This window comes from Pristiophorus japonicus, chromosome 20, assembly GCF_044704955.1.
Source record: "Pristiophorus japonicus isolate sPriJap1 chromosome 20, sPriJap1.hap1, whole genome shotgun sequence".
In the NCBI taxonomy this organism is placed as follows: domain Eukaryota; kingdom Metazoa; phylum Chordata; class Chondrichthyes; family Pristiophoridae; genus Pristiophorus; species Pristiophorus japonicus.
This window is the reverse complement of record NC_091996.1, coordinates 59,054,198-59,069,669: the sequence shown is the minus strand read 5'-3', so window position 1 is coordinate 59,069,669 and position 15,472 is coordinate 59,054,198. Positions and strand designations below refer to the sequence as shown.

The following is a 15,472-nucleotide window of genomic DNA, read 5'->3' as shown; positions in this document are numbered from 1 at the left end:
GCATTCCAGCGGAGCTCAAAAGCGGTCATCGCTCGGCACACCCACAAATATGTGAGAATAGCAATCAGGAGTGGGAACTCTGGCTGATTCATCCCTCCCAAGCCTGGGAGTTGCTACGGCACAGCATCCTGGATGAGATTAGCTAACTTAGCACGGATGGCGATAACTCAACCTGGCCTTTGTGGCGCAGTATCACGCATGCAAACCGAGTCATTCGGGGGAAACATCTTTGACCCACATGACAGTTTTCTCCACCATGTAAGGGTGCTGTGTACACAAATAATGAGTATGTTAGGTGTCAGACTTAGCTTAGCAAACTCGTATCTGAGTCAGAAGGTTGTGGGTTCAAGCCCCCCCGGAGATTTGAGCACATAATCCAGGCTGTACTGTTGGTGGTGCGGTCTTTCAGTTGAGAGTTTAAATCAAGGTCCTGTCTGCCCCCTCAGGTGGATGCTAAAGATCCCATGGCATATTTCGAAGAACAGGGGCGTTCTTTCAATGTCCTGACCAGCATTTATCCCTCAACTCATATCACTAAAAATAAAGGTTATCTAGCCATTTATCTTATTGCTGTTTGTGGGATCTTGCCATGTGCAATGCAGTTCACTTGTAGGGTATACATTACAACCCACAACTTTATTGCTATATTTTTTTAAACTTGAAAAACATGAGTCTCTAAGAGAATGAGAAATATATGGGTCTGTATGCCTGGATATCTGTGATGTATAAAATATGTTTACTCTGATTTTCCTTTTTGGTTCCTCGGCAACAATTTAAAATGTCCAGGTCAGCAATGTAAACTCACGAATATAATAGAATATGCTCTTGTTTCAGTAGGAAACATGTAGTTGGTATATACAAACTTATGCACATGTAATATTCCATATAAATCCCATTAAGGCTTCTCAAATGTAAATATTAGGATTGAACCTTTCAAAGCCACGGCCTGCAGGAACTGCTAAATCTAATAGTGCACAACAATAAAGTGCTTTGACTCATCCCAAAGACATAAGGTGCTGTATATTGGAAAGGAAACATTTGCAGGGCTATTGGGAAAGAGCAGGGGAGTGGAATTATTGTGGTAGCTCTTTCAAAGTACCAGCACGGGCACAATGGGCCGAATGGCCGCCTTCTGTGCCGTATGGTTCTATGAACTCTGATAGTCCAGAATTATTTTGTTCTAAGTATTATGGGCATTTTCAAATTGGCATAAACTGTTGTGTCGGTTACACTGTAGAACGACCATAAATATATACCACAGATTGTGAAATTATAGGGGTTTGTTTAAATTGACAGGAGATCTCTCAAGTACCATGTTAACTGAGATTCAAAGCAGGGAAGATATTAATTGGACAATACAAACATATACTTTTAAAATGTCAAAGACCCTGAAATAATCCTGGGAAAACTAGTGTACAGATGCTTACTGCATTTGTCTTCAATTCCTCTCTTAGCTGCTTCAGTGAAAGCGTTGACCCATTCATTTTAAACAAGTTAATATCTACGCTATTATAGCGACGAGAGAAATTTCAGGTGGCTCAGTTAAGCATTTGTACCCTAATATTTCACAGTGCACTTTCAGCCCCAAAGTATATTGCCGGGCTGTTGATGGAACATGTTGGTAAATCAGCATACCATGCGCACCGTTCCCCAGTTTCCAGTCACGGGCCTACTGAAGGAAGCAACCAATGGAGAGACGCGTCCTCGAATGGAGGGCAAATGGTGAGGGAGAGCCAGCAAAAAATACTCCCGCACGTTTAGCTGCTCCTCCCTCTCACAAAAAAAACAAGGAAAGTTGCAATGACGAGATGAAATGCTAATAAAGCTGCAAGGTAAGTGGAAGTATTTGGCATATCCCGAAACATACAAAGTTTGTTTATGATTTTTTTTGAAGATGACAAAGATTCGGGGAAGGAGGCCTTGCAGACGCCACAGACAGACAACAAAAATGGGCGACACAAAGACAGCACTCCACAAGAGAGTACGCACAAGCTGAAAGTGAACGTGAGCAATTTGGTCACTTGCGCCAGGCTAAGCCAATCCCAGTCCTCCGTGCATTCCTCCTCTTCTGTTGGTTCTGTTCGAGGTGATGAGATGGGAGGTTACTCTGAATTTTACGGAGACTACGCACCCCTCTTCGATAATCTGAATGATCCAGACAACCTCAGTTTACAAGGTATGTCAACAACCAAAGTTAAAACTGGGTATAATCTGTTGTATTTTCTATTTTTCTATAGGTGGGAAATGGCCAAGGAGAAAGGTGTCATGAATAGAGATAGTTAACCCCATAGATTGAATAGCTAACTATTTGGCTATTTGACTCCTGGCTTAAGGACTCGAGCAAGCTACATTTCCAGAAGAGCGTTGAAATTAGGGGAAGGGTGCCTCAATTATAGTGAATTTAATCTCTATTGATATTTTTAAAATCCTTATTCCTGAATATAAATCCTTGGACTAGAAATTGCGTAGCGTTCCGTTTGGGGTGATAACTTTGAATAATCACAAAAGTAGCGGCAGGCGAAAATGATTTGCTGCTCCCAGGAACTTCACGTTTAGTGCTCCTAGAGGGAAGTGGAGCGTTAAACCAATTCTAATTCCCTTAGAGCGCTAAAGTGTGTGAGAGGGAGCAGTAGTGGCAGAGCATTGAGCATTTATAGGCTCCTTCCCCCGCTTAAAGGGAAGGGCCAATGATGTGTTGAATCATTCTTAATGCTGTCTCTGTGGAGCCTCGGGACCTGAGCGACTTGCATTACAGTCCCAAGCACTCTGAGAGTGGTAGGCTGAGGGCAGAAATCAGCAGTCAAGAGCAATCAGAAGGCACCAGACTGCTGCGAGTAATAAAGTTTAGCCTACCTGACCACCACTGCCTTTAAATATCGCTCCCCAAGTGGCTAGCTGATGTTAATGCTCGGCAGGGGGCAGGGCCGAATATCACATACAGGGCGGAAACGGGGTGCTACACACCTGTTGACGTCGCGATCTATGGGGTGCAAGAGAGCGAGGCAGTAAGTGTCAGCGCCAGCGCAAACCCTCTAGGGAAGTTCGTGGGTGTCAGTGAATTTGCCACGCCCGGTCGGTAAACCCTCAGCGTCCCGTTACCACCCCCCACAGCCGCTAATGGGAGGCGCAAAGCAGCTGAATTTCTCCCCCCTTATTCCTGAATGCAAAGAATAACTGTACCAAATGTTTGCTCAGGAGTGACCATCAGACCCAGTATTCAGAGAGCAGCAACTCTCAGCTGATGTCACCATTGACTCTGGTTAGGGAGCATGCCCTTGCTAAACCGTGGAGGGTTGCATATTTAATGTTCACACATGAAAACAGTTGCACACATTTTACCTCATTCTTTTTATTTTTGGCTTGGGAAACATGCAGCTCTTTTCCGTTTATTGGTGTATGTGCCGATCAATGCTTCAATTTCCTGGTCAAAGAGTTGAGGAGCAACCAGCTCTTGGATCTTTGCCTGTGTCACTGCAGCCCTGTTTGGGATGCGTGCTGCAGATGTCTGAGGTTTCTACTCTGAGAAGATGTTACCTTGTGTCACCCAGGAAACAAAACGGGAACTGATGCAGAGTCTTGTGCCACTGAATAGATTTGGGGCCTGATATATTCTGGCACTGGCTGTCAAAAGCTTCTGTACTCCTTGAAGGGTCTGTCCTGTCTCTAACAGACTGGTGTTTAATATTGCTGGTTAGCTATTGTACTCTGCTAATACAGTCTCCTATTTCCATGTAGATATCGGCTAATTTGCTACTGTACCTGACAACTTTAGTGTTATTTTGTAGTTCTGTTGTTTTATATAATCTTATGGCACAGAAGGAGGCCATTCGGCCCATTGTGCCTGTGCTGGCTGTTTGAAAGAGCTGTCCACTTGGTCCCATTCCCTTGCTCGTTCCCCACTACCCTACAATTTCTTTTCCTTTTTCTGTCTAGGTATATTTTGTGTTTCTTCATCCATTATCTGTTAGAAATGACCAATGTTTGCTGTATTTTCATCCGAATCCACCTGCAAATCAATAAAAATGACCCCCAGACAGGGCTATTGTGGATTGTAAGTGAGTCTGCTGCACCTGGTAACAGCAGCTACAGCACCAAGCTCCATCTACATTCTGGGAACCTTTCCAACAAATTTCCTCATTTGCAAGACCTTTGTCCCACACTTTTACATCCAGGCCCATACAAGAAAAGAAGTGAGACAGTAGTGTGATATAATTAAGTGGTCACAATAAAAATTGGCTTCAATTATATTGAAAGACTTTCCCTATCAAACCAAGACCAACCTTGGAGAATACTCTCCTGCTGAGTTCAGAAATCTATTGTATTCTATTGGCCTATTGCTCTCTACCCTTGGCAGTGCTTTATTGCAGAGATGGAATTTGTATGCGAAATGCTACTTGGTGTAATAATTACCTCATTATATTTATAAAAACCTATTCTGTTGAGGTTGACTACACAAATTTCACAGTGAATGGAACACAGAGTTTACCATTCCAGCCTCATCATTTTTTTTTTCACTTGAGCTTGCAAGATCGTATTTTCATTCTGATTCTCTTCAGTCTGAAACTTTTAAATGAAGTATTACAAAACTTTTGAAGCTTGTAACATTTTATATTTAAAAAAAAAAAGATGATCTTTAATTGAAATTTGGTCAAATAGCCGAAGGCCAACACAGTGTTCAGCATTAGCTTATGCAGTACTGCATTTTGTCACAACGGTGATCTCATTATGGGAATGTAACCGCCTTTATAAACCAGTGTGGTTGGGAGATGGAGACCCCTTGTAAATTTGTGAGGAAGGCAACGATGTGCAAGCAGGGCTTCGTGCTGATGGGATACGATCATCAGAATTCTGGAGAAGTTGGGAGTTCATGCAGGGGGAAGGATTGGAAGCCAGTAATGGGAATGTTGGAATAGTCAAGTCTGAAGGTGACAAAGGCACGTATAAGGGTTTTAGCAGCAGAGGGGTTGAGGCACGGATGGAGATTGCCCATGTTGTGAAAGGTTGAAGTTATTAAAACACTGGGATTGGTAAACAATTGTATTAATAGAGGCACCAGATGAACCTTAGCTTTTTGCAAGGAACAGTCTGGGGTTTACTGGCCAGTCTGTGTCTAAGGAAGCACAGAGAAAAACTGTTAAATGCATAATGATTTTATTCACACCTTTCTATTTTATCTGTTTTAACGATTGCATCAAGTTTGGCAAGCTCCTAACAATGGAATGCAAATACAGTACTGTCAAGATGGTCAGACAGTTGTTCTGGATAACTGAAAGTGTATTTATGTCATTTGCTTCATTATAATATATATATATTACAGTGCAGCACAACAAACCTTTAACAAAAAGGCTGTGATACACCAAACTTTTTGGCAATTCCTCTCTGGGAAATTTTTGGCCCATTCAGCGTCGCAATTCCATTCATTTTATCAGCAAGGAAAAGAACAACCTTCACTAGAGGTGGCCTTCCCATTATCCACAGAGACAGAGGAGGAATGTTAACCCCAAAAACCGGGTGCGTTGGGGTCGGGTAAAAGGGTAAAGAGTTAAAAATCTGAATCGCGATCCCAACCCACCTCCAATCTGCCCACTTCTGGTTTTAACTTCTAGGACGGGGGGCAGGCAGCCAACCAGCTCCTAGGAGGCGGGTTGGCATTTTAAATATTATAATGAGGCTGCATGCCTCATTTGGAAGCACCATTTTAAATTTAACTCTGGCTGGCTGGGTTTCCCAGGACTTGAGGAACATGTCAGCTAAAGGAAGGGGAGGATTGCTAGATCCAGGACCTAATTGCCTTTTCACTTAACTGCTGGATCCACTGATCCTGCTTTGCCAACTCCCCGCCCCCGCCCATCCTTACGATCTACATTCACAGATGAAAAATGATTGGAGAATAACCGACCCCAGGAGAGGTATGCGGGCAAGGAGTGAACACCTTCAGGAAAGGAGCACCAAAGATATTGTGGACGAGAGTGAAAGATTTGGAAAGTTGTAACTATCTCGAAAGCTGCTGGGATATTCCAGTACACAAACTCTTAGTCATTCAAATCAACACAGAGACCTGCAGAGACTATTGAATGCTAAGGCTACAAGCAACCCATAAAATCGAGGATATTTAGTCCCAAGATATTCATTGGATATATTCAAGAGGGAGTTAGATGTGGCCTTTACGGCTAAAGGGATCAAGGGGTATGGAGAGAAAGCTTGAAAGGGGTACTGAGGTGAATGATCATCCATGATCATATTGAATGGTGGTGCAGGCTCGAAGGACCGAATGGCCTACTCCTGCACCTATTTTCTATGTTTCTATCTTAAGATATAGCTGAGGGGATGACTAAGTATTTTGAACAGAAAGTGCCACCAAAAAAAAATGATTTAAGAATTCTGATTTTCATTTTGTTGAAATGAATTGGAAATATCCCCAAATGCTGACCTATGTTCCTGTTTTCTTCTTTTACCATCTACAGCAGAACCAGAACCAGACCTGAAGAGCTTTGTACTGGAGGGTCAAGGAAGTATCAAACTGGAGGGCTCCTGGCTGAAACTGTGTCAATTCTACGGGCTGATAGTGAAACGTTATCACTGTGCCAGGCGCAACACCAAGAGTCTTTTCTCCCAGATCCTGCTCCCAGCGTTCTTTGTGTGTGTGGCAATGACGGTGGCGCTCTCAGTGCCTGAAATAGGTATTGCAATTAAAAGTATCTGGGGAATGATGCAATGTTATTGACAGGATCAAAAAAACCTTTGAGTAGAGCTGAGATTTATTCTTTGGGAGTGCTATCTTGCATGACTCCCATTATATTTTTACCTATGGAATATTGATCGAATTTATTTTCATCGTTCCAGGTGACTTGCCCCCGCTGATTCTTTCCCCATCTCAGTACCACAATTATACCCAACCGCGAGGGAACTTTATACCATACGCAGACGAAGAGAGAAATGAGTACAGGTATGAGATTGGAGGGAACCTTTAATACCACTTGTAGTACAAGATGTTACAGGAGCACATCAAGATTCGGGAAATACAGAATGAGAAAAGATCATTCTCACTCAAAAGCCTGATTATTCCACAGACCATGCACAATTTGCTCGTTCAAGAATTGTACTCAACTTATTTTGAGGGGTCTGAGCAACCTCGGGTGAAATCTCCTGTAATTATTTTCCCCCAGATTCCCAAGTAAGCCTCCAAGATATCAATCTAGCCTTGCAGCCTGCTTTATTCTCCCCTGACCACTTGCATTGCATGAAAATGACACTTTGTTAGTCCCTGTAACTCAGGAATCTTGCGTTCTGCTGATTTTCAAAGTCCTCCACTCATATGTCATGCATGGTAAACTGTAGAAGATTAACTACTATATATTGCTTTTCATCTTCAAATCAAGTGGTGCAGTTAGCTGTAATTCTTTGATGTACTTCATCACAATGCCTCCGCCTTGCAAATGCACCGATTAGAATCAGGCCACTGGATGCTGGAGACCGTGCTTTTAATCACGACACCCACGACCGTGCTGTCCAAGGTAATTGTACCCTGCCACACTTCCAGCTAAAATCACCCTCTCTGACTCACCCCTCACCACCACTCCCAACTCCCACTCAAGGTGCTGCTCTTCCCGGAGACTGAACTTCTGCACCCTGTGGATGAGAATTCCGGATCTTGCCACAGCTTTGTGTGATTGGGAATCTCCACCCATGATGTGCAGCAAAGTTCGATCACCTGGAGCAGCAGCAACACCAGACCTTGGGGAGGGGTGGGGAATGAAACAGTAGCAGAAAGTCAATAGGGCAGATTTAACTTGACTAAAGATCGTCTTAGTTTACACCTCCTTGAACACAAATATAATAAAAGATTAAACACTTTTCTAACTCTACTAATGCAAACTTTTAGCTTTAGTCTAATCCCGGGGAGCATTCAGGGGCTGGATTTTAGGCTTTTCTGTTTTCGGGGCGAAAACAGAGTCGGGGTGGGACAGTTACCAGTGGGGAGTAGTCTGCGCTTTGATACGGAATTTTCACCATCCAAGGGCACAGCATGAAGGGAAGCGTTGTACAACTTTAGAGGTGCAAAAATGGGAAACTCGTGAACTAAATAGTCAGGACGTGTGTGCTCTGAGAGAGACCTCGCCGGTGTTGCGGGGGCTTTAAAAAAAAACATTCCCAAAACATTGCCCAAGCCACCACAACACAAATCATTGAAAAAATTAAAAGAACAAACACTCGCACTTACATCTGGAATCTTTTGCCTTCCTCACGCCGCAGGCATGGCTGGACTGCACTGATTTCCCAGGTGGTTATTGCATGCGGACGGATCGGGCAAGTGGCCAAACTACTGCCCGTGTCGCAAAAAGGGATCGGAGGATCTGGGTTGAAACCTGGAACGCAAAGGACCAGAAAGTCCAGCCCCAGCTGTTTGCGTGTACTTTGGAGGACCCAGGAGAACTGAAATAGTGGCGGAAAGCTGCCACATATATATGTTTGATTGGCCTTGGGGCTGTCAATTGACCCCTGTTCCCAGAGACACCTGAGGGAATATGTTCCCATAATAAAAAGGAAAAGAAAGGACTTGTATTTATATAGCATCTTTCACGACCTCAGGAAGTCCCAAAGTGCTTTACCGCCAATGTAGTACTTTTGAAGTGTAGTCACTGTTATAATGCAGGAAGCACAACAGGCAATTTGCCCATATCAAGATTCCACAAATATCTATGTGATAATGAGCAGATAATCTGTTTCAGTGATGTTGATTGAGGAATAAATATTGGCCAGAACATTGGGGATAACTCCCCTGCTCTTCTTCGAAATAGTACCACGGGATCTTTTACGTCGACCCGAGAGAGCAGACAGGGCTTTGGTTTAAAGTCTCTTCCGAAAGATGGCATGTCCGACAGTGCTGCAATCCCTGAATACTGCACTGGAGTGTCGGCCTAGATTATATGTGTTCAAGTCACTTGAACCCACGTCCTTGTGACTCAGGGGCGAGTGTGCTACCCACTGAGCCACTGCTTGGTCAAATCAGTCTAGTTTCTGTTGTGCCTGAGGTCACAATTCAAATGTTGGCCAATTCTAAAGAAGAATTATAAGGCTCACTGAGAGAGGCTGAGGTAGGAAATGAAAAATTTCAGAGTGTAATACGTGGCACTGTTCCAAGATTGGGTGAACGGATATTGTCGGGGCCAAATATGGGATGATTGATTCCACACTTGATTCGTGCTTTTTCCTGAATGGGCAGCGGTAAACGTTGAAATTGGGTGGGAAATAATGCAACTGTATGGCATTCCCAGCAACCACATTTTGAACACAATTCAACGGACCTTTGGTACAAATGTGTGTTTTTGGTTTGTTTTTATTCTAACACAGGATAAAGTTATCACCCGATGCCAGTCCCCAGCAGCTGGCAAACAGCTTCTACCTACCCTCGGGGATTGGTGCGACCTGTGTCCTGAAGACTCCATACAACAGCACATTGGACCAGCTGGTGCAGACCCTCAACCTTTCGACCAGTGAGACCAAGATGCTGGCCTCCAAGTACTTTGACTCGATGTGTCTGGACTCGTTTACTCAAGGCCTCCCACTTTCGAATTTTGTCCCGCTGCCCCCTTCACCTGCTCCGTCAGATTTCCCCGACACAGGAATTGATGAAGGAACGCACACGTGGAATTTGACGACATCACCCGTTACAATGAAAGGTGTGTAATTAAGCGAGGTACAATAATGGAAGGGCCCTTCGAAGTTAGCAAATGTTTTATGGCAATATAGCCACCTCCACTGAGATCTTAAACCAGATTCTCCAAAATTAATTTATATTCTTGTATTGGATATAAACTTAATAGGAACACTCACGATGGACTGCAAAGAAATACCATGATTGTGTTTTTCTTAAGATATTTTTAACCATTGGCATCTCCCCGCATTCTATACCAGCTCTGACCAAATGGGGGGCCTGAAAACCAAACAGATGGTTAGATGGCATGCTTTCAAGTCACAGCCATTGCATTAAGGTTCTACATGAAATATATATGGGCATGAGTCTACAATAGAAACTGTCCCACAATTAGCACAAGGATGGTCATCTCACCTATAAGATTGGCGGATGTGGAAAAATGTACACATGTACGGCAGGGGCTACTCTCCAGAGGCTGGGGTTTAAGTATGTGCTGGGAAGAATACAAACATAGAAACATAGAAAATAGGTGCAGGAATAGGCCATTCGGCCCTTCGAGCCTGCACCACCATTCAATAAGATCATGGCTGTTCATTCCCTCAGTACCCCTTTAATGCTTTCTCTCCATACCCCTTGATCCCTTTAGCCGCAAGGGCCATATCTAACTCCCTCTTGAATATATCCAATGAACTGGCATCAACAATTCCCTCTTGAATATATCCAATGAACTGGCATCAACAACTCTCTGAGGTAGGGAATTCCACAGGTTAACAACTCTCTGAGTGAAGAAGTTTCTCCTCATCTCAGTCCTAAATGGCCTACCCCTTATCCTAAGACTGTGTCCCTTGGTTCTGGACTTCCCCATCATCGGGAACATTCTTCCCGCATCTAACCTGTCCAGTCCCATCAGAATCTTATAAGTTTCTATGAGATCCCCTCTCATCCTTCTAAACTCCAGTGTATAAAGACCCAGTTGATCCAGTCTCTTCTCATATGTCAGTCCCGCCATCCCGGGAATCAGTCTGGTGAACCTTCGCTGCAGTCCCTCAATAGCAAGAATGTCCTTCCTCAGATTAGAAGACCAAAACTGAACACAATATTCCAGGTGAGGCCTCACCAAGGCCCTGTACAACTGCAGTAAGACCTCCCTGCTCCTATACTCAAATCCCCTAGCTATGAAGGCCAACATACCATTTGCCTTCTTCACTGCCTGCTGTACCTGCATGCCAACTTTCAATGACTGATGAACCATGACACCCAGATCTCGTTGCACCTCCCCCTTTCCTAATCTGCCGCTATTCAGATAATATTCTGCCTTCGTGTTTTTGACACCAAAGTGGATAACCTCACATTTATTCACATTATACTGCATCTGCCATGCATTTGCCCACTCATCTAACCTGTCCAAGTCACCCTGCAGCCTTTTAGCATCCTCCTCACAGCTCACACCGCCACCCAGTTTAGTGTCATCTGCAAACTTGGCGATATTACACTCAATTCCTTCATCTAAATCATTAATGTATATTGTAAAGAGCTGAGGTCCCAGCACCGAGCCCTGCGGCACTCCATTCTGAAAAGGACCCGTTTATCCCGACTTTCTGCTTCCTGTCTGCCAACCAGTTCTCTATCCACATCAGTACATTACCCCCAATACCATGTGCTTTGATTTTGCACACCAATCTCTTGTGTGGGACCTTGTCAAAAGCTTTTTGAAAGTCCAAATACACCACATCCACTGGTTCTCCCTTGTCCACTTTACTAGTTACATCCTCAAAAAATTCTAGAAGATTTGTCAAGCATGATTTCCCTTTCATAAATCCATGCTGACTTGGACCGATCCTGAGACTGCTTTCCAAATGTGCTGCTATTTCATCTTTAATAATTGATTCCAACATTTTCCCCACTACTGATGTCAGGCTAACTGGTCTATAATTACCCGTTTTCTCTCTCCCTCCTTTTTTAAACAGTGGTGTTACATTAGCAACCCTCCAGTCCATAGGAACTGATCCCGAGTCGATAGACTGTTGGAAAATGATCACCAATGCATCCACTATTTCTATTGCCACTTCCTGAAGTACTCTGGGATGCAGACTATCAGGCCCCGGGGATTTATCGGCTTTCAATCCCATCAATTTCCCTAACACAATTTCCTGACTAATAAGGATTTCCTTCAGTTCCTCCTTCTCACTAGACCCTCGGTCCCCTAGTATTTCAGGAAGGTTATTTGTGTCTTCCTTCGTGAAAACACAACCAAAGTATTTGTTTAACTGGTCCGCCATTTCTTTGTTATTTATAAATTATTTATAAATTCACCTGAATCTGACTGCAAGGGATCTTTGTTTGTTTTCACTCATCTTTTTCTTTTCACATGTCTATAGAAGCTTTTGCAGTCAGTTTTTATGTTCCCAGCAAACTTCTTCTCATACTCTATTTTCCTCCTCCTAATTAAACCCTTTGTCCTCCCCTGTTGTATTACAAAATTCTCCCAGTCCTCAGGTTTGCTGCTTTTTCTGGCCAATTTATATGCCTCTTCCTTGGATTTAACACTATCCTTAATTTCCCTTGTTAGCCACGGTTGAGCCACCTTCCCTGTTTTATTTTTACTCCAGACAGGGATGTACAATTGTTGAAGTTCATCCATGTGATCTTTAAATGTTTGCCATTGCCTGTCCACCATCAACCCTTTAAGTGTCACTCGCCAGTCTATTCTAGGCAATTCACGTCTCATACCATCGAAGTTACCTTTCCCAAGTTCAGGACCCTAGTCTCTGAATAAGATACGAACATATGAAAGTGACGGGCAGGAAAAGACCAGCTGGTCCATCAAGCCTGCCCCACACTCATGACATCATTGATGCAACATTTCCTCCCTCCCTCTCCCCGGAGCCTTATTATCTCCTGGGAGAATCAGAGAAAAAACCCAGGGCCAATAAGGGAAGAAATGCTCTTTAAAAATTCCTCTCCGACCCCTTTAGGTGATCTAAAACAGTTCAAGAGATCACATGGAAAGGCACTTTAGTTCCATTCCGTGCTGCCACAGGTCTGGGGCTGTTTGTTTGGGATGATTTGGAATTAGCTACCCAATGTCTGAATAAACACAGAAGTTACTATAATTACCGGTACATTTCTCACAATAAAATCCCTTATTGTTCCAGTACTTGTCTTTATCAGCAGGAAGCAAGGTGCATCCTTTGGTTTGGACTTAACTTCAAAAATTATTGGTGCAGCCTTGGATAAAGCCCCAGCACCTTCGTTGTCAAACAATTGACTATTTCAGTCCACTTTGGCTGATCTACACATCAAACATAACCTGGGAGCAGTGTGCAAGCTGTCAGTCTTGGATGAAGCAATTCCTCTATTTTTGTTAAGCACCCAGGATGTTTCAGTCCCTGAGAACCCACCCCCAGTATCCCTGCCTTTTGAGAGTCATTCTCTCATTACTGTCTTATCATGTTGTTTGTACTCCAGTCTATAAGAGATCACTGGCGATGATACATGAGTCAGCATAAGCCTTGCTTTCGTGATCACAAAGTGAGTAATATTTAAATATGATCAACTTATTGATGATGCCTCTGCTGTCACTTGTTCTGATCATGATCATTTCCATGACACATTGAGATGCTAACCCTGCACCAATCTTACCTGGAAGGATGTTTCTTTGAGACACAAACTCTTCACAAGCTAAAAGGTTATTAAATATATGGGTCTTTGATTATTCCCCAATTCCGACAAACCAGAAATGCTGCTTTTTTTTTACTTTGATGCCTTCTCTGTGAGTAAATTCTTTCTTTCTGGTTACTCCTCTGTGAAGAAGCTAGGAATGTTTTTCAACATTAAGGATGCTATATAAAGCAAGTTGTTACTGAAACTATACTCATGGATATTTGCCAATCTTCTGCTCTGGAAAGGAATAATCCTTAAATATTCTTTCCAGAGCTGTGGGCAAAGGCTTAGATTGACTCCAATCATGAATGCTAGGTTTTCAGATGTGCTGGAGGTGAAATTGTTCTTCAATGGGAAAAAATCTGAAGAGGTGTGAAATAGGCTGCCGATTCGCTATAGCATATTTTGCACTCCCGTCCAAGACCAATTCCACCCCTGCTCTCTTTCAATTCCGCCTATCCTTCATGTGCCAGGTCCACCATGTTAAAATTGCCATAAAATCCAATTCTTTTTGGGCTCTTTGGCAGACGGTTTTGTGTTTGAGAAGGATAGATAAGTGAAGATCTCTCTTCAAAGTTGACATCCAGAACATTTTTTAGTGAAAAGTGAAATTCTGTTCTTTATTTGTAAAACTTTATTTGGAACCTCAAACCTTTGTCCACCAGAGTGTATTTAGTATCCACCTTTTTCTACGTAATAAATCAAATTTACAAACCCATCAACCATCTTTGTAGGTTTAGTTTAAGATAACCAAGTCCATTCAGCCCATATTCACAATGGAGACATAACATGGTGTAGCAAATTCTTCTTGTGGGCAGATCAGGGCAAATTATCTAGCATTCTTAATGCAAGTATCCACAATATTAAAATAGAGAGAGAAAGAAAGAAAGAGAAAAAGAAAGGAAGGTTAAAATGCAGAGAGTCACTTGCAATGCAGGAAACGCGGTAACCAATTTGTGCACAGCCAGGTCCCACAAACGGCAATGTGATAATGAATGGATAATCTGGTTTTTTTGTGGTTAGTGAGGGATAAATATTGGCCCGGTCACCAGGACAAGTGCTGTGTAATTTTTTTTTACAACCACCTGAGAGGTTGAACGAAGTCTCTGTTTAATGTATCATCTGAAAGATGGCACCTCTGGCAGTGCAGCACTCCCTCAGCACTACTCTAGAGCACCAACCTAGATTTTGTGCTAAAGTCTCTGGAGGGGGGACTTGAACCTACAACTATCTGACTCAGATATGAGAGGCTAGCACTAAGCCACAGCTGGCACCTTAACTAAAGGGCTTCTAAAATTTAAAGAAGCCAGGTTGGATTTCCAAGTCCTGATAAGAATTTTTCTTGCTACAGTTAACAGTACATGAAACATACTTTACCTGAACCCCACTGCCATAAATATATATAACATCAATGGATTGATGAAGCTGCTGTATTAAATTACCAGTCACCTCCATCTAAATGGGCTCCATAATTGGACTCATTAGCTGTGATAAAGGAACTCATGCAGCTTTGATACTGTTCATTTGATTGCTGCTTCTCCTGGCACCTGTGACAGGGAGTTAAATGAGGCCTTGGACAACGTTAAGCCTAAATGGGAAGCTTTTAATTTCAGTAGGTCTATTAAAAGCCAAACTGCCTTTCAAATAGATAGATGTAATATATTATTTAAGTTCTTTCCCATTGATGCTGTGTAGATGTTAATATCTTATCCGGGCAAAAAATTAAAAATGCACAACTTTTGTGCATAAAGCAATGATGATCAGGCTAGATGTCAGAATGTGATGCTTGAAGAAGAACTCCCAGTATATTGTTACTATGAATATCATTTAATTTTAAAAAATTAATATAATAGTTAAAGTTCAGTTGGAAGACCCAAAAATGCCTTAGTTCTCCATCTCCAGTCCCCAACCTATTAGATTCCAATCACTTTTGCGCTGATTTCCAAAGGCACCTCGTCAGGTTTTGTTTTCTCAGACTCTGGCCTGGGATTATACGCACTCTGTACTTTTCTGATCATTCATGCATTTGTTACCTCCAGACTCGATGATTCCTATGTTCTCCTGAACAGCTTCCCATCTTTCACCCTCCATAAAGTTGAACTAATGCGAAATCTGCTGCCCGTATCCCAATTTGCAACAAGTCCCGTTCACCCA

At 42.8% G+C, this 15,472-nt stretch overlaps 1 protein-coding gene across 3 annotated transcripts in view; it reads left to right on the top strand.

Annotated features, from left to right (window-relative positions):
- Nucleotides 1-15,472, top strand: part of abca2 (ATP-binding cassette, sub-family A (ABC1), member 2) — a 592,651-nt gene that overhangs the window by 478,966 nt on the left and 98,213 nt on the right. For 2 of the 3 annotated variants that reach the window (XM_070862855.1, XM_070862857.1), the window contains exons 27-30: nt 1,895-2,176; nt 6,465-6,680; nt 6,844-6,946; nt 9,352-9,680. In XM_070862855.1, the coding sequence (XP_070718956.1) occupies nt 1,895-2,176; nt 6,465-6,680; nt 6,844-6,946; nt 9,352-9,680 (930 nt within the window). The remainder of the gene's footprint in view (nt 1-1,894; nt 2,177-6,464; nt 6,681-6,843; nt 6,947-9,351; nt 9,681-15,472) is intronic. The other variant, XM_070862856.1, reaches the window with a different exon arrangement.